The sequence below is a fragment of the Papio anubis genome, chromosome 6, assembly GCF_008728515.1.
Source record: "Papio anubis isolate 15944 chromosome 6, Panubis1.0, whole genome shotgun sequence".
NCBI lineage: Eukaryota > Metazoa > Chordata > Mammalia > Primates > Cercopithecidae > Papio > Papio anubis.
In genome coordinates this window covers 116,324,006-116,344,090 of record NC_044981.1, presented here as the reverse complement: position 1 = coordinate 116,344,090, position 20,085 = coordinate 116,324,006, and the positions used below count along the sequence as shown (strand labels likewise).

The following is a 20,085-nucleotide window of genomic DNA, read 5'->3' as shown; positions in this document are numbered from 1 at the left end:
AAACTGTTAAAAAGTTTCTGATATTTTCTTCTTGTGAAATTGCACATTTTAATTCAGCACTTAAATCTCACATTTTATTTCTTATGATACAAAAACAGGGATCTTTTCTGCCATGATATATAGCTTGACAGTAGTTTAACAATTTGTGGACCAATTATATGTAATCCAATGCTACTAATTTATTTGTAAAAATAAAATAAGAATATTCCTCAAAAAGGCAGACTACGCCACATTTTCTCATTTAAAAAAAAAAAACAAACAGAAAATGCTTTATAAACATTAACTAATTTTAACAACTTTTTCTCCATCCCAACAGTTGTTGTAACCTCTTACACTAGAATCTACTAATTTATTTCATTCTGTAATAAACACTACCATCTGTTTTTTGCCAAGTACTTTTTAAAAACTGGGAATATACAGGTGAATGAAGCAATGTCTATATCCTAAGGGAGGAGCTCCATATGAAACTAGCCATGTAAACAGCCAACTATAAGTCCTACAATAGAGTTATGTGTAAAATGTCAGATAAATATGGAGCAGCTATTTTTCCCATGGGAAGAAAAAAGCCTTTGCAGAAGAAGAGACATTTGAACTGAGCACTGAATTACAAACAGAATTTCACCTGGTAGAATTTCATTGAATTATAATAGAATTACTATTTATACTAATTTTAAAACAATCAGGGAAGCATTTTGATGGAGCTTTATATGATCATGATGTAGTATTGCAAATGTTATGAATTACCCCAAGACATATTGCATAGAATTTTATTCCTTAATTCATGTTAAATTTGACTTGACCTAATTGGAAAAAAGTCTGATAGCAAATTTCATCCTCCTCCAATGCATCTGGATCTTATAAGCACAACATTTGATTCAAAAAATAGAAGTAGCTACCAGTCCTCAGATCAGAGCTGTTGCCACCTTTCTTTGGTTTTGCTCAGTAATTTGTACTCAGCTTGAAGGAACTGACTTGTCTGATAGCTCTGAGTCCTCTGTAAGAACCCTAACCATAAATACTTGCCGGGACCTGAAGTTCTCAGGGTTCAGATATGGTATGCACAACTCTCACAAAGTCCCCCTTTTGAGTTCTGGGGTCAGGTGAACACTACTCACCACTGGTTGAAGGCAGTCTCCCCTCTTTCTAGTCTTGGGATAGCCAAACACACCTAGAGGTTGGATAACTGTTTTTTAAAAACTTCAAAACAGGACCTCGAAAAAACCACATAACATGACATTACATAATTGGACAAAATTGACATTATAGCTAATTCCCTCAAGATGGCAAAGCTAATGTTTCTCCAATTTAGGATAAATTTAAATTTATCCTAAATAAAAAATAAAGAAAAGAAAGAAAAGGAAAAGGAATCTAAAACTTTTAAGAAACTTACTCAAAATATAAATTATTAGTCCCAGTCTTCAAGGGATTCTGTTTTGGATAGTTCCAGATTGGCATTGAGGAGCCTGGTTTCCATATGTGAAAAAGACTCTAGGATCTTCCCAAGAAATGAAGCAACTGTAGTAGAGTTGCAAGTGTGTTTCTGGGTGTCATGAAAAACTGCTACTGTTACAACACGAGACTACTTATATCCCCTCTAGCATAACAACATTGTTCTTCATTTGTATTTGATGTACTGTATAGGACAGAGTTATTTTATAGCTAGATTTGGACAACTTTATGATTATCCTTGGAGAGGCTTTAGTATCTATCTTTGACTATTGGTCTCTTTAGGGGAACTTGGATTTACGACATGCAGTTTAAAGTTTAAAATGTGTTTGGTGGCAACCAAATCCAGTTTGCTCACTGATGGATTTCTCTTGAAACCACCAATTACTGACTTGGCTACATAACTTGGGGGTGATAAAAAGACTCCACTGAAACTTCTGCCCTAGCTAACCCAAAGCCACTGTTTGTGATAGAGACCCTGGTAGTCCAATCCACAGATAAAGTCTATCCATGTGTGAATAGGCACCTAGAGAGCTCGCACCTGGTTATCTGTCGGTCCCTTGGTGCTGATGTGCACCGTCTTTCTCGCACTATATTATACCTTTTGACTTTAAATGAAATTGTTACATGAGTGCCTTCTGCAAGTCTTCTGAATCTTTTCAAATAACTAAACTCATGCAATCTTTGCATATGCAGAGTGTTGTTATTGGAAAAGTTAGCATAACATACCTTTATATTATTTCTTTTTTATTATTATACTTTACGTTCTGGGATACATGTGCAGAATGTGCAGGTTTGTTACATAGGTATACCCGTGCCTTGGTGGTTTGCTGCACCCATCAACCCATCATCTACGTTAGGTATTTCTCCTAATGCTATCCCTCCCTTTGCCCCACATGCCCCAACAGGCCTTGGCATGTGATGTTCCCCTCACTATGCCCATATGTTCTCATTGTTCAACTCCCATGAGTGAGAACATGTGATGTTTGGTTTTCTATTCCTGTGTTAGTTTGCTGAGAATGATGGTTTTCCCGCTTCATCCATGTCCCTGCAAAGGACATAAACTCATTCTTTTTTATGGCTACATAACATTCCATGGTGTATATGTGCCACATTTTCTTTATCTAGTCTATCATTGATGGGCATTTGAGTTTGTTCGAGTCTTTGATATTGTGAATAGAGCTGTGATACATATGTGTGCATGTGTCTTTATAGTAGAATGATTGGTAATCCTTTGGGTATATACCCAGTAATGCAATTGCTGGGGACTGCTGGGTCGAATGGTATTTCTGATTCTAGATCTTTGAGGAATTGCCACACTGTCTTCCACAATGGTTGAACTAATTTACACTCCCACCAACAGTGTAAAAGCCTTCCTATTTCTCCACATCCTCTCCAGCATCTGCTGTTTCCTGACTTTTTAATGATCACCATTCTAACTGGCATGAAATTGTATCTCATTGTGCTTTTGATTTGCATTTATCTAATGACCAGTGATGATGAGTTTTTTTCATATGTTCATTGGCCGCATAAATGTCTTCTTTTGAGAAGTGTCTGTTCATATCCTTCACCCACTTTTTGATATAATTGTTTGTTTTTTTCTTGTAAATTTTTTCAAGTTCCTTGTAGATTCTGGATATTAGCCCTTTGTCAGATGGATAGATTGCAAAAATTTTCTCCCATCCTGTGGGTTGCCTGTTCACTCTGATGATAGCTTCTTTTGGTGTGCAGAAGCTCATTAATTTAATTAGATCCCATTTGTCAATTCTGGCTTTTGTTGCAATTGCTTTTGGTGTTTTAGTCATAAAATCACTGCTCAAGGAAATAAGAGAGGGCACATATAAATGGAAAACCATTCCATGCTCATGGATGGGAAGCATCAATATCATGAAAATGGCCATACTGTCCAAGATTTATAGATTCAATGCTATTCCCATCAAACTACCATTGACTTTCTTCACAGAATTAGAAAAAACTACTTTAAATTTCATGTGGAACCAAAAAAGAGCCTGTATAGACAAGACAATCCCAAGCAAAAGGAACAAAGCTGGAGGCATCACACTACCTGACTTCAAACTATACAATAAGGCTACAGTAACCAAAACAACTTGATACTGGTACCAAAACAGATATATTGACCAATGGAACAGAACAGAGGACTCAGAAATAACACATACACCTACAACCATCTGATCTTTGACAAACCTGACAAAAACCAGCAATGGGGAAAGGATTCCCTATTTAATAAATGGTGCTGGGAAAACTGGCTAGCCACATGCAGAAAACTGAAACTGGACCTCTTCCTTACACCTTATAGAAACATTAACTCAAGATGAATTAAAGATTTAAATGTAAGACTTAAATCCATAAAAACCCTAGAAGAAAACGTAAGTGATACCATTCAGGACATAGGCATGGGCAAAGACCTTTATATAATTTCTCAAATGATGTCCACTAAAGATAGCTTGATATAACTAAACTATTGAGTTAGTATGATGATTGTCTCTAGTAATATCTAGGTTCAGATAAATTCCTCTTAGTAGTAAGAGAAATAGTAAAGATGAACTCAGATTTGTATATCTTTAAATCAGCAAGGAAAGAAGTTTGAATAAGCAAGAATATACAAAGGAGAGAATGATATATACAAGAATTTTATAATGGTGATCTTGCACAGAAGATCATCATACGGTTATTAGCATGCCTCAAGGTCCTTGGGTCGGCAGTTGACTTCCATGCTCTTTCTGCTTCTGGAGGCTTTTGCAGAACTTCAGTTTAAAATCACTAATGGGTGTGAACATCAGTGTATCAAGGTTCCCTTTCATTTTTCTAGTTGGGAATGATGAGGTCATGAATAAATATTCTAGTGAAAATGTCCTCATATCACTGGATTTATACATTAGAATGTTTCAGCTAAGAAATAAAAATCTAACTGTATTTTAGCCATTGTGAGGATTGTGGCTTTTCAACAGGGGAATGCTTAAACAGAGTCATAAAATAAGCACACTATTTGAACTAGTACTATTAATAACTCACAGAGAGGGACAACCATATACAATCCATCTGGAGATGCTCAAAGGTTTCTCTTGCAATTTTATCAATGTCCAATACATTTTTTTCCAAATTAATTTAATTACAAATGAAGCATGAGCAGGACATATCTTCTACTATCTTGAAAATGTCTTTCCATTGCTGTTTAATTGGCCAACTTGTCCTTCCAGAATAAGTTGCTCATTTTTCATGAGATGTACTGAGTTTTCACAAATATTCTTCAAATGAAACTTCTGCTTGAGATATCTACAGATTTTCTTCCATAGGCTCCCAAGCCACAGAGAACAGAGATCTTTTAGTTTGTTTACTGAAAGATCCATAATTATGTTGATTTGGGTTATTTACTTTTTAACTCTATCTGGAAATGTCAAGCCACATATTAGATATTTTCTAGATTGGTAATTTTACATTTTAACTGTTTTTTCCTCATTTGATTCAACTAATTCAGGAGATCTAAGCCTACTTACAGAGGGAGAGAATATGATCCTTTTTATGTTAGTTGTTGAGTCTATTTTAGAACTATTTGAAAGTTTCCTAAAGTTTATTTTTCATCTTTATTTAGTTTACAACTTTGAGTATTTATTGAAAGAAAAGCTTCTGAAAGTGCCTTATGCAATGCCTTTTCTATTTTTCTTTTTTAAATGTTACACCGATGGGCTATTTTAATCTTCTCTTTTCTACTCTTGCATTTAAACATTTTTCTCCATCAAAGGCTAACAACTAATTGAATTAATTGGTACATACTTGCAGTATGGACAATAAATATCTAATAAAATTTCCAAATTCTATAGCAAGCATTATGTTCTGTATTCATGAAGTTTAGGAAAATTATTAACTATAGATCTTAATTTGGCTTTATACCAGTTTTTTAATTCAACTTCTATAGATCTGATTTATGTTCTAGAAAGTTTAAAATGTTATACTCTTTTCCAGTAAAAACTCTGATGACAGAGTAGCTCATTTAGAGAGTCAGGTAAAGTTGCATAGCAAAAGAATGAAATTAAAAGAAGGCAGCGTTCAGAAGGTTACCAAAGCCTTGACAAAAATCATCTTTGAATTGGAAAATTTGTTTGTAGGATGCCAGCTAAAGAAATTGACAATTAACTGTGGTATTTTATCTCCCAATTTGTCTAGAGCTTCTTTTAAATATTTTAATTTATCAACTTCATCATATCAAAACTTCCCATACGGCCATTGTTATTTTAAATATCTATTTTCCTATCTATCCATCATCTATCTATCTATCTATCTCTCATTTATGTATCATCTGTCTGATCTGTATTGGGGGGAAAAAATAGAATTAATGTGTGACTTTATGTGGGAAGAATAAGTTCTTCCGGAAAAATGTTTGTATTTAGACAGAGACAAATTTCTGATACACAAGGAAGAGAGGCCACTAAGTTCTGTCAAAAGTGTGTGCTTGCTAATGGTGTCTTAGATTCCCAAAGCAAATAGAGTGTAGGAAGGCAACACACAATCACTAAAATAAAGTCATCTTTCATAAGTTGACAACACAGGAAGTATTCTTTTAAAGGTATTCTAAGAAACCTAAGGCTGAGTGATCTACCACTTTTGACAAATTGGTTATCAATTTAAAGGATCTCCAAACAGCACTCAGGGCCAGCTTGGATTGGACACTTCTTAGGCTTGCATTTTCCTCTAATGTTTAGGTACTATCGCTTATATAGCCAACAGAAAAAGATGACTCAAAACAAAACAAACTCACAAACAAAAAAGACCCATAAAATAAGACTTTGTATATGTATCTAAATAATAGCAAAAGCAAAGAAACAGCAAGGGAATAAACAGATATGGAAAAAAATATTTATCAAATTGTGTATCTCTAAAGTGATATATTTGTTGACATAATAAAAAGCTTATGTCTAATTACCAAATGGTGCATTTCAAAACCAAAGGTTATGTGACTTAATATATAAAGATACCAGTGAAATTACCTTACCCAAAGATCTAAGTTTAATGGCCTTCTATATAAAGACCCACATGATTACAAATCCTAGGATAACCACATAAATTCAGCAACAAGAGCTCAGTAAAATTAGCCCGAGCAAGAAAATCATTGAGACTGATTCACATGGTAGTATGCGGGAAGGACAGAATGTGGGCATGAGGGGATCCAGTGAGTGACCCTGTTGATCAAAGCATCTCCTGGAATGTTATCAAATAAGGGGTCTTCAATATTATCTTGGTGAAGCCTCTAGAAATATGAAACATGCTGAAGCTAAATGCATAATTTTTTTTAAAAAAAGCACAAAAGCTGGGTGGGTGTGGTGGCTCACGCCTGTAATCCTAGCACGTTGGGAGGCCAAGGCAGGCAGATCATGAGGTCAGGAGATGGAGACCATCCTGGCTAACACAGTGAAACCCCATTTCTACTAAAAATACAAAAAATTAGCCGGGCATGGTGGCGGGCATCTGTAGTCCCAGCTACTTGGGAGGTGGAGGCAAAAGAATGGCATGAATCCAGGAGGCGGAGCTTGCAGTGAGCTCAGATTGTGCCATTGCACTCCAGCCTGGGCGACAGAGTGAGATCTCATCTCAAAAAAAAAAAAAAAAAAAAAACCACAAAAGCGAAACAAATTGCTTACTATAGTAAGGGATAGTTATGCTAGGCAGATACATTTTATCTGAGCAGAAGACTATTCATTTTATATGGAGTTTTTAGAAAGTGTGGAGTTTAGGGATTGAAAACCTTGCAGACTCTGAGAGCTGGCTGACATCACCTGTAGCAATACGATTACTCATATGAGACTGTTGATTAGTTGGCACTCATTTATTGAAGTGATTCTGATCCTGCCTGAGTGATTATCAGAAGTAAAGGCTGACAGTACTTGCTTGGCATCCAAACACATGTTCACTGAGGCAAATTGTTGATTGACTGACAGGTTTAGCACTGGTTCTGGTGGTTCCTTGTTGCCATGGCTACAGAACAATGAGTCTTCTCCTAAATTTATGGAAATGATTTTATTCTCACAATTTGGGAAATATTGGCCCAGACCAAATATTTTGTGATTACAAAATTCTGTGAAGGGGTTGTCCCAGAGCCTGACAGATTTTTCTCTCACCCCGAAATACAAAATACATTTTATTCTCCATCTAGAGAGAAAAGATAAGCCAGGCATTTAGAAACAAATTCTGGTCTTTCCTTTCCAGAGATGGATTAGGGGAGATTTCATTCTTCCCGGATAAGTTCATTAGAGGTTACTAACTCAAAGGCCCTCCGGTTTCAGATACAAATCATTCATAATGCATGAGTAGAGGAGTGAGATTTAAGGTGTAATATAGAGTTATGCAGTAAACAGGAGAATGCAGATTCTTGTAAAGAAGTCGATGAAATTTACATTGAAAGCACTCTGCTGGCCAAAAACGACTTGTCTATGAGCTGGACTTGCTTACAATGACTGCATCAAAAGAAAAGTTTCGTTAGTTTATTTCTTAATAATTTATTCTATCCCATAATCATCATTTAACCTTCACTGGAAATAAAGTTTTATTTGGGTGTTTTCTTTTTCTGAACATGTAGAACTGAGTCCCATCCACAGAATGGCATCTATTTATAATGCTGATGTTGGAAGAAAAAATCATTTTTATAGGTTCAAGTATGTCACATTAGGCTTGTAATGAGATTAAGTTTGGGGATATAATTGTCAGGTAAGACAATGATGCATCCTTATTTGTGTAATAGTGAACATTTTTTAAAAAGCATTAAATGCCATAAATCATGAAGGATGCAAAGATGACTGTGTCTCTGGTGATTAATATGCATGTTGTTATTCCTAGCAGAAACCTTGGATTCATGCTAAAATGATTTTTCTCATCACAGGCTGTGAGCCCATTCCTGTCCGCTATCTTGAGTGGAGCAACATCGAATCCATCATAGCCATCGCCTTCTCATGCCTGGGAATCCTTGTTACCTTGTTTGTCACCCTAATCTTTGTACTGTACCGGGACACACCAGTGGTCAAATCCTCCAGTCGGGAGCTCTGCTACATCATTCTAGCTGGCATCTTCCTTGGTTATGTGTGCCCATTCACTCTCATTGCCAAACCTACTACCACTTCCTGCTACCTCCAGCGCCTCTTGGTTGGCCTCTCCTCTGCGATGTGCTACTCTGCTTTAGTGACTAAAACCAATCGCATTGCACGCATCCTGGCTGGCAGCAAGAAGAAGATCTGCACCCGGAAGCCCAGGTTTATGAGTGCCTGGGCTCAGGTGATCATTGCCTCAATTCTGATTAGTGTGCAACTTACCCTGGTGGTAACCCTGATCATCATGGAGCCCCCTATGCCCATTCTATCCTACCCAAGTATCAAGGAAGTCTACCTTATCTGCAATACCAGCAACCTGGGTGTGGTGGCACCTTTGGGCTACAATGGACTCCTCATCATGAGCTGTACCTACTATGCCTTCAAGACCCGCAACGTGCCCGCCAACTTCAATGAGGCCAAATATATCGCCTTCACCATGTACACCACCTGTATCATCTGGCTAGCTTTTGTGCCCATTTACTTTGGGAGCAACTACAAGATCATCACAACTTGCTTTGCAGTGAGTCTCAGTGTAACAGTGGCTCTGGGGTGCATGTTCACTCCCAAGATGTACATCATTATTGCCAAGCCTGAGAGGAATGTCCGCAGTGCCTTCACCACCTCTGATGTTGTCCGCATGCATGTCGGCGATGGCAAGCTGCCCTGCCGCTCCAACACTTTCCTCAACATCTTCCGAAGAAAGAAGGCAGGGACAGGGAATGCCAAGTGAGTTATCTGACCTGGGTTTATCTCTCTTCTCTCTTCCTTTTTCTGTCTCGCTTTCTCTCTCTCTCTCTCTCTTCCTTTTTCTGTCTCGCTTTCTTTCTCTCTCTCTCTCTCTCCCTCCCTCCCTCCTATCTTCCTCTAGTTTTCTGAGTTGTCTCTTCCATTTCTCCAGTGTCTTTCTCTTCCTTTCTTAATCTTTTCTCCCTTTCTTAAATCTCACATTCTGTTGCAGTAAGAATGCAGAACTGAGGCTCCTCTCTGTTTTCATTTCTTTGAAAGAACAGGAGCAGGAAACAATCCTTATTCTTGCCTAGAAGCGGAAGCTTCGGTTCTGCCAGTAACTTTCCCTTTTGCATGGGTCCTCCTATGGAGCATCATTGTGCCCCTGGAGGCTGGGTCAGAGAGGCAAGCATTAATTATAATGTCTGGTTCTGACCATGGTGAAGGTAGCTTCTGTTTTTCTTTTTCTTTTTTTTTTTTTTTTATCATTCTGGAATCACACCACTTCTAAACTGGGGTGAAGTGGAGGAAAACCTAGCACCTGGAGAAACTGCCATGTCAAAATTTGATCACTACTGAGCACCAAGTATGTCCTAAAGTAAGATCCTGCAAGCAACTATCTTATCATATCTCTCTTATTTATTGAACTTGAATGTATATTGTAATAAACATGTTCCACGATGTTATACATACATTGGGTCATCTCTGCTACTGCAATGTCATGATCAGAATAGTTTCTTAGTCATAAAGCACCAAAAAAAAAAAAAAAAAAAAAAAAAAAAGGGAACCAGGTGATAAGCCCAAATCTTGAGACTGTGTGAACACTAAAGTCCCGATGAATTCTATTCAAAGTCCAGATAAATTCTATTTCTATAATTCTTCTGAGTTGTTCGTATGATAAGCACTTTCCTATCCTTTTTCTATTTTGAGAAAAAGCATATGTTAAAATTTGCACGTCACCTCTTTCTGTGACCCATGAAAATAAATTTCATGTAATGATTTTTATTTCAAAATAGCAGGGATGCTTGAAGTTCTAAAGGTAACCGACTTATCCAAAAATTAAGTCATTTTCTCCACTAGCAGCATTAATTTTACTCTTTCAAACAATCTTTTAAAAGTAAAAAGGGATTAAGAAAATTATAATAATAAATAAATACAAATTATAAAAATTTACAGCAGACTACTTTTCTCACCTACAAAATGAGGGGAAATAATGTTACTGCTGAAAGATTCAGATGGATAAAATAATTATTAAACAATGTGTACATTATCATGATTATTATTAAAATTTTCTTAATCCCAAATGTGATAGTAGAATTTCTGTAACTTTTCCATGTATTTCCCCTTAGTTATTCTTTGTCTAGGTCTTAACTGGTATGAAATTTATCACTTTAACACATGCCAAAAATTTTACATTCTTTAAATTTCTTGGTTTTGTATCTTTGCTTTCCAAGCAGCAACATGGGCATCTTTTGCAGAATTTATGTACCTTGAGAATCTAACAAGGGAGTCTTTGGGAAAACGTATCTTTGAAATCCATTTTATGGATTTCAAGTAAAGACATCCCTAATTTTTTCAAAACTAGGATGAAGCTAATAATGTATGCTTACTTCTTGGTATATCAATTTTTAAGTTCGTTATAAGATGTTGATCATAAAATTTGGTTAGCCTTTTTTTTTTTTTTTCTCTTACCATGTTTTTTTATTCTAGCCAAACTGCCCTCAGTAGCAAACTCCTGGCAGGGAGTTAACAGGGAGCATGAAAGCAAACCAACAGTGCCACGAAATGGAAGAAAAAAATAAACAATTAGTCTAGATGTAAAATGGCATCACTAACAATTTCCATTAAGAGGTAAGAAATAAGAGGAAAGAAAATGAAAAGAAAGAAGGCATCCCTTAAACTGGAGTGTTCACAAGGATTAAAAGATTCACTTTACTGCATCACCTATGGTTTTCTGAGGGTTCCATTACAACATCCACCATTATTCCACTCCGTGTTTCCAACTACCTTGCCTTTATTATGGTTCTTCAGAAGCTTTCTTCTAATTTTTGGGTATGGGTCATTTTTGAAAGTTGTTCTTCCAACCATTTAAGGTAAAGAGAAAACCTACATAATTAAGTTATCTTGTGTTGGTTCCCAGGCGTATGCATTTTTGAAAGCTCTCCCAGTGATTCTATGTACAGACAGATATGGGCACCTGTTTAAGAGAACAGTGACTAATGAAGAGTATGCAGTGCTGCAGAGATGAGTTGGAGCTATCTGATGTCACATTAACAATGCTGAGCATTTCTCTCACGGCCAGGCATTGCTGCAAGAGATTACCTTCCCACACCTGGAACCACTTTCCTTAGAAACTGAGAACATTCCCTTCGTTATTAGAAATTTAGAAATTAATTTCATGTGGGATCTTGCTTTTGAGAGAAAAATCAGCATGATCTAAATTAACTGGATTGGTTGTCTAGGAAGTACTGCTTTCATCAGTAAATTGTTGAACTATTAGCTGTAATTTATCAAGCATTATTAAATTTGTTTAATAAGAGTTATATTTCTAATTAAAAATTATAACCTGCAGCTTTCTGAGTACAACTTATACCTACTCCAATATGCACCAAGCAAATGAACTGACCCGGAGAGAGTATTTGAGGTTAACCTTCTATGGAAAACAATCATATGTTTACTCATTTTTCTCATTTATTTGCCTGTTGCTTCTGTTGTAACTATGTGAGACTGTAATTTTAGTATATAAAAAAGAATCTCAATGCTTATGTTTTTACCTTTTCATTGCCATTTTATATTTTCCTAGTTTGTCTCCAAAGTTACAAAAACCACAAACAATCTAATATTTTTACAGCAGCAAAAATCTGCTAGAGTTTTGCCAACTGAAGCAAAGGGGCTAAAAACTCTAGAGAACACATCACCCAATGAGTTTATTGCTATTCTGGATGTGTAATTCCTACATTTATGGTACACTGAGGGTGTTCAGCAGTCTGCATGTGTAGCTATAAACACAGAACAGATGCTGTAATGAAGAGCTTCCAACTGATCTATCTGCTTGAACATTGTTTTGAGGCATTGCAAGTCCAACAGCATTCTCATGACAGGCTGTTTCTGAGATACGTGGTTGGAATGATGTTGCGTGTCTGTTTTTAGCAAAGTTTACTTTGATTTTTATTTTATTCACAGCTGAATATCTGACACAATCAAAGGTTTGGGCACTTGCTTTACATTTTCTGGAATATAATTTAGGAGGAGTTTTATCAATACACTGGGTGTTTGGGTTACTTGAGTTATTTATAATTAGAAGTCCCATACTCCTAGTATGCCTGTGAGATCAACTGAAGTTACCTTTGACACCTCTCATTTCTTTAGCTTTTTTAAAAAATGAACATGCGTGGAAAAAATATTCAGGACTGAGTAGATTTAAAAATATTGAAAAAATTTATTTATTGGAAATAGAAAAAAACAGAAATCCATGGACATAAATGAGGAAGTAAATTAATTAGATCCAAGTAATTTAACACTTCCTTTTAAGGCAAAATGAGTTAATATTATTCAACTGAAAAATTCAAATATCATGTAAATGACATGCTTCTTTAAAGAGCAATTATATCAATGATTACATGCCAAACTAACATCTCTAGTTAAATCCTAGATAAATAAAATCACTGAGTGCCAAACAATGTGATGGCACATGGAGCTGAAATGTGACAATACATTCCTATGACGTTTTGCATGCAGAATTGTGTACAAAACTAAAAACAGTTACAATCCTTCCTCCCTAAAGGCATCAGACTGACACAAGGAAGTAATTTTAAAATATAGGTTACTAAGTAAATGGATATTATTATGCTACCTTGATTATTTCTTGAGTATTTGAGTATTTTTTTTTAACTTAGTCAAGAACCAAGTGAAATTCTAAATGGAATGATGCTCTGAGGAAATTTTCCACTTTGTTCTCTGCTAGAAACATATTTTGTCCACCAGTAGAAGCAAATAAGCCTGCAGCATTAGTCATTATGCCCTGGGTAAGCATTTTGATTTTCTTTCCTCTGATTATGAAAAGCAATGTATTAGTGAGCTTACAGCTATCACAGCCAAATAGAAGTGACATGTTCTCCTCTTTTCATTTTTGATACAGTTCTCATTTATGTTTATAGCTCTGCTAAATTTTTATTATTTTTAATTGACAGATAATAAGTATACCTATTTATAGGGTACACTGTAATATTTCAATACCTGAATACCGTGTGTAATGATCAAATCAGGATAATTAGCACATCTATCATTTCAAACATTTATCATTTCTTAGTGTTGGGAATATTCAAAATCCTATCCTCTAACTTCTTTAACTATTGTTAACTATAGTCACTGTACCCTACTAGAACTTATTTGAAAGAACTCATTTACTATTCTGGCTCACAAAGAGGATAATCTTGTCATTTTGAAATTATTTTTCTCTTAATCACACAATATGTGGCTTTAAAAACTATTGTAATTCTTCATGATATTTATAGTAAACATCAGAATATTTTATTGAAACATTTGTAATATAATTTTACTACTGGATAGTAATATTTATTGAGGACCAATTTCTCATTCATTCATTTATGCAATCAATCATTGTTTCAACAGTAAGCTTAAAAGCACTTAGGTACTTGGTATGGTGCTAGGTAGTCAAGATAAAAAATATATATGTATATATAAGAGGCAGGCACTGACTCTACCACTCTTGCAATATGGGAGAGGAGACACTAAAAAATATAACTAAATGTACTATGTTAGATGCCGTAGTAGAAAACCAATATAACATTCTCAGTGCCCAGGGAAGAAAGAGATTAAGTCCAGCTAATGGAGTAGTATCTGTAGAAGGACTAGAAAGATGTTCCAGTAAAAGTACATTTGAACTTGACCATAATGGGTGTTTTTCAACTGGAGAAATTGTACTATGGTAGACCATTTTACATAGAGAAAATAACATAAGTGAAGATTCAAAAATGTTAATGCGTTTTCATGCCACGACATAGAATTTGTTATGCTTGCAAATGCAAGAAGAGTATAGAATATAGATAATGGTTAATGCCCCAAGAGGAAGTTTCAGTACTTTTTCTATAAACCACAAGGTGCAATAAAGGTTTTTGTGAAGTTTCATCTCATGTGTAAGCTTAATGGGAAGAAACTGACTTATAGAAAGACCAGTTAATAGAGTGCCACAGTAATCCAATAACAGGTAAAAATAAAAACCTTAAACTACAGCAGTAGAGTGAAAGTTGAATCCAAGGCATGCATATGAAAAAGTTTTCTGAGCTTAATTCACTAGACTTGAAATACCAGTTATGTGAGGTGAAAGAAATAATAAGAAAATAGAATAGGACTCTTATGATTTGAGCCTGGGTGAAGTACTGCTACTACTGAAACAGATAAGGAATACAGGAGCGGGACAGAGGAGATATTGACAAGCTGGGTTTCAGATTAATTCATTGAAAATGCTATAAAGTCATCCAAAGGGAGGGATCCATAAGGTTCTTAGAAATTTAAGTCTGGAGCTTAAGAGAAACGTCTAGGCCAGACCTCTAGATTTGAAGATCAATTGTCAAAATACTTAAAGTGCCCAAGAGGGTGGTTATGACATGAGAAAAAAGAAGTACCAGGAAGAACAAACATTAGGGAACTCTTAAGAGGTAAGATAAGGAAAATCTGAAGGCAGCAGACAAAGGTAATCAAAAAGAATGTGGGAAATAAAAGGATGCAATATTATGGAAACCAAGGAGACCTTGTATTAATGTGCTCAGGTTGCCAAAACAAAATACTACCAACAGAGCGGCTGAAATAAAAGATGTGTATTTTCTCATAGTTCTGGAGGTTGAAAATCAAGATCAGGATGCCAACATGGTTGGTTTCTGGCGAAGGCTTTCCCCTTGAGTCACAGACAGCCACCATCTTGCTGTGTGCTCACATGACTTCTTCTTTGGGAGATAGAGATAGAGGATATAGAAAGCAATGATAGAGGCAGTGAGACAGCTCTGTTGTGTTTTTTGTTTGGTTGGTTGGTTTTTACATGGGCACTAATCCCATTCTAGGAGCCCCATCCTTATGACCTCATCTAAACCTAATTACCCAAAGGCTCCATCTCCAAAACAATCTCTACTAGGGCTTCAATAAATGAATTTTGGGGAGAATGACTTATATATTCAGTCAATAACAGAATGTTTCAATAAAATAGAACTTGAGGTCTTATCCTTGGAATCACCAAGGATGGGGACTGTATGGTTAACCTTAATAGGTTTCAGTGCTATAATCTGGGTAGAAGTTATACTGCAGTAAGTTGAGGAGTTTGACATTAAAAGAAGTAGGAGATTCTGACAGTTTTTAAGTAGGTTGAAGAGGAGGGAGGAAGGGTATCATAGAGGAGAACCTTAAGCTTCTTTGTAATACCTGAGAAAAGAGGTGACAAAGAAGGAAAAGTTGGAAATGTAGGAGCGAGATCATCTGGTGTGTGCTGGGAGGCCTGGCCGAGAGCTGGGCTGTTACAGCAGAGCCATCTGACATTAATGGGGAACTATGATAATGAAGCACCAACTCTGAGGATGTGTGTGGGTGACACTGGTTCTCACTCAGCTGTGTGTATAATGGTTGATATTAAAATAGTTTGAAAAATCAGGCTGGGAGCTTATAATCATTTTTATTAAAATTTGAAGATAAAACGCATCCTACTGTTTTTATTGTACCTCTGGACTTATAAATATTGATAGTAAGATTTGAGAGGGGCCAAATGAGGGAAAGCCTGGAAAGGAAGGTGTGCTCTTCTGGAATTACTGATGGGTTGGAGCACTGTCAGCCTGTAAGTAGGTGCCCTTTGTAGAAGAAAGAAGGGTAGACTGGGAGTGGTGGCTCATGCCTATAGTCCTAGCATTTTGGGAGGCCGAGGTGGGTGGATCACATGAGGTCAGGAATTCAAGACCAGCCCGGACAACATGGCGATTCCCCATCTCTGCCAAAAATACAAAAATAGAATTAGCCAGGTGTGGTGGCATGCACCTGTAATCCCAGCTACTTGGCAGGCTGAGGCAGAATAGCTTGAACCTAGGAGGCGGAGGTTGCAGTTAGCTGAGATCACACCACTGCACTCCAGCCTGGGCAACAAAAGTGAAACTCCATCTCAAAAACAAAAGAAAACGAAAGAAGAAGAAGGAGAAGAAGGAAAAGAAGGAGAAGAAGGAGAAGAAGAAAGGGTATTGTGTATCCAGAGTTGGATTCAGTTGGGGATACAGCATGCACATCTGTTCTGTGCGACTGGAAAGAGTTAGAAATCCTTAGATCCATCCCTGAAGCACAGACAGTCATAGTGCCTAGGTGGCCAGCACAAGGATGTTTTGTTTGAGGTAAAGTCTTGTGCTCCTCAAAAAATCAGGCTAGAGTGTTCTCACTTCCTGAAAGATGCAACACTTTTTCTTCACCTGAAGGCCCTTGGCATACTTTAGAATGAACATAGCTTAGTAAGTAAATGGCATGTGGAGGAGAATGCTGCTGCAGGGGACCACCTGGAGAGCCACACGCTCAAGTGAAAGGAAGGGGTGAACAGCCCCAGAATAATGGAGATGCACATTCCCTGTCCCCAACCTGGTGAGGCAAATTTGCAGTCACCACCATTTCCTTGTTTTTTTTTTTTCCTTGCAAATAACACACTTGCTCCACAAATAACACAGAAATAGCTACTTTTAGTACTTATGGCTCATATTTTCAAGTTCTCACCTGAGACAGACCATGGACACCTATTATGCTATGGCTTCAAAGAGAACATAATTCCATTTAAATATAGGTCACCTTTTATATTTCAGATTCAAATAAACTTGTAGAGTCAATACATATTCAAGTTCTGAAACTTAATATTTTATTCTCATATGTTAATGTGTAGTTTCTAAACTGAATTCATAAATATTCCAAGATAATTATCTGTAATGGCTCAAGGTGGGTACATTCATCACACCATCATGCAAATAAAGAATCTGAGACTTGGAAAACTCAATGCTATTTTTATAAGAGGAAGAAATGGGGCCAAAAATCATTGTTTTCTGGATAAAATCATTTATTTTTATCATTCAATGGCTCTCTATGTTTGTTACCTCAACAATGTTTTTATTATTCATGCATTAAATTCAATTAATAAGAGATAGAGCCCATTCCCAAATAGTTCATGGTATAATACATGATTACAAAAACATTGTGTGCATGAAATGATAAGAAACAGTATAATGTGGTGATTCATGTGAATGGGAAATTTTGGAGTCAGATGTTTTTAGTCAGCTTGAACTGCTATAACTAAAATATCGTAGACTGGGTGACTTAACAGCAGAAATATATTGCTCACAGTTCTGGAGGCTGAGAAGTCCTAGATTAGGGTGCTAGCAGGTGGGGTCCTAGTGAGGGTCCTCTTCTGGTTTGAAGATGGCCATCTTCTCATTGTATCCTCGCATGATAGAGAGCAGAGGAGGGAGGAAGCAAGCTCTCTCCTGTATCTTCATTAAGGCACTGATCCCTTCATGAGGGCCCCACCCTCCTGACCTAATTATCTTTCAAAGGCCCTACCTCTTCATTCTCTCACATTGGGGTAGGACTTCAACATATGAGTTTTGGAGAACACAAACGTTTAGTCCATAGCAGATGTCTACCGAGTGACCTGTTTTCTTTCAAATTACTAGTCCTTGGGCAAATTGCTTAACTTCTATGTATTTGAGTTATAAAAATGGATAATAATAGTGCTTATCCCATAGGGTTCTGAGGAGGATAAAATTACAAAATGTGTATAAAGAGCACAGCACGATATCTAAATAATTGAGAAAAATCTCAGTAATTGTTAGCCAGTGCCATTAAAATTATAAAAACATGGGAAGGTATATGAAAGTTCATATACTATACTAACATAAAATTCTTAATTACCCACTGAAGTAAAGAGAGTTCTAGAAACTGGGGATATGCCTTAGCCTTATGCATTCATTATATTCATGCTATAAAAAATGGAGGGACTGTAAGTCTGCTGGAAGTGGAGGCATGCAACTGTTACTCAGTGTGAGATGTGTGAAGAAGGACACCCTGTATGACACAGTTTGGCAACCTGTCCATGCTTGGCCTCAGCTAAGGAAAGATGAGGTCATTTGCATCCCATCTGCTAGCCTTAGTGTCCAGTATAAAGTGTTATCAACTTAAAACTGAAGCTGAAGCAGACTGTGTGAATGTATTGGAAAGCCAGTCAGGGGGAGCAAACGTATTGAGAGTTTAGAGAACAAAGAAAATAAGAGGAATGTCCCAGTGGGTTTGGAAGCTTCAAATCATAAGAATAGAGCCTAAAGGATCATTAATTAGAACACTTTGGCTGCAAGTTATAGTTGACAACTTAAGCTAGCCTAAGCAAATGGGGTGGGGTATTTAATGTAAAAATATAAGAAATAATATCAGGTATCTCATGTGACATAGAGGACTGGCTCCAGAGCAGAAAGGCTCCAGGTTTTTATCTTCCTGTCTCCTGTCTCACCCTATGCCTTCTTCATCTTCTCCTCAGATATCTTTATTTCATGAGCACTCGTGGTGAGTCTAAGGATAGCTATGCCAATGCTCATGAGTTCACATGTTGTTATAGGTCCAGATACCCAAAGAGACTGACTGAATTCCCTCCACCCACAGGGTTCTCCATAGCACAGAGAGAAATACTGTCCATAGAGGGGGAAGAAAGCTCCATGGCTCTGTTAGAGGATCCATTTATTATGAAAGTTTGAGGTGTAGAGTCAACTAAGTTTAAAAGCCAGACCTTATCTTCACTTCTATTATATGGGTTTCTGGCTATAAAATATCTCTCTGTTGCCTCAGGATGAAGACTAAGAAAAGACAAAAGTTAAGTTTTGTTTTGCTTTGCTTTGCTGTCTTATAAAGAAAATAGATCATTAGAACATTGTCTTCTGAGTTAATAAAAATACATTATAAGTTACAGAACAATAAAATATTATTGTTAACATTAGTTAGCAGAATAAAAAAAAAGAAAATCTGTGACTATTTAATCCATTTAACAAAAAATGTACCTATAAGAAGATTTTATTTCATCAGAGTAAGGGAAGCTGCCTATAACTGAAGGCAACTTAATACTAGCCTCTATGCAGGTTATCTGTAAGACATATGAGAAATTGGCTGCTAACAAAATTAGGCCAAGCCCTTAGGTGATGCTGCTCCAGGTAATGAAACACAACTGTTTGAAAGAAATCAGTAACAATAAGAAATACTTTCCTTCCCCAGATTTTCCAGTTATAAAAATATATTCTCAAGTTATTGTGCTCCTAGCAAATACCCTCAAATACTGTGGGAATTAATATCATTTTCCACTTGATCAAACTTTATATTTCTTACGTTATTTGACTTAGATGGGTATGAAAAAATATAGACCTATGTAATAAAAGTACATTAAAAGAAATTATGATAATGGAGTTGCAGTAGAGATGAGGAAGAAGAGGGATGCTGTCAGCCAGTTCTGTGACTGTAGTTGTTGATTCCATTAGTGTCTTATTGCAAACTTTAATTAAGGTTTTTATAATTCAGTCCTTAATTTTAATAAATTACAGAGAGTCAATTATTTTACAAACTGTGGACAATTTTTTGGTAAGGAAAATAGCACAGTGTGTGATCTTACAGAACTTCAAGTGTAGTGGAGTAGAGGAATACCAGCAAGAAACCTGGTCATGACAATGTGACACGGTGACGTTCTACAACAGAGGAAGTAGGGAATGTTTGGGAGGCACCTAGAGGGCCTCTAGTAAAGGCCTTGGAGGCAGGGAAGGTC

The 20,085-nt window shown here is 36.5% G+C and overlaps 1 protein-coding gene across 3 annotated transcripts in view; it reads left to right on the top strand.

Annotated features, from left to right (window-relative positions):
* GRM1 (glutamate metabotropic receptor 1) overlaps positions 1-20,085 on the top strand; it is a 364,089-nt gene that overhangs the window by 316,964 nt on the left and 27,040 nt on the right. For all 3 annotated transcript variants that reach the window (XM_031667358.1, XM_031667360.1, XM_031667359.1), the window contains one exon: positions 8,336-9,266. In XM_031667358.1, coding sequence (XP_031523218.1) covers positions 8,336-9,266 — 931 coding nt within the window. The remainder of the gene's footprint in view (positions 1-8,335; positions 9,267-20,085) is intronic.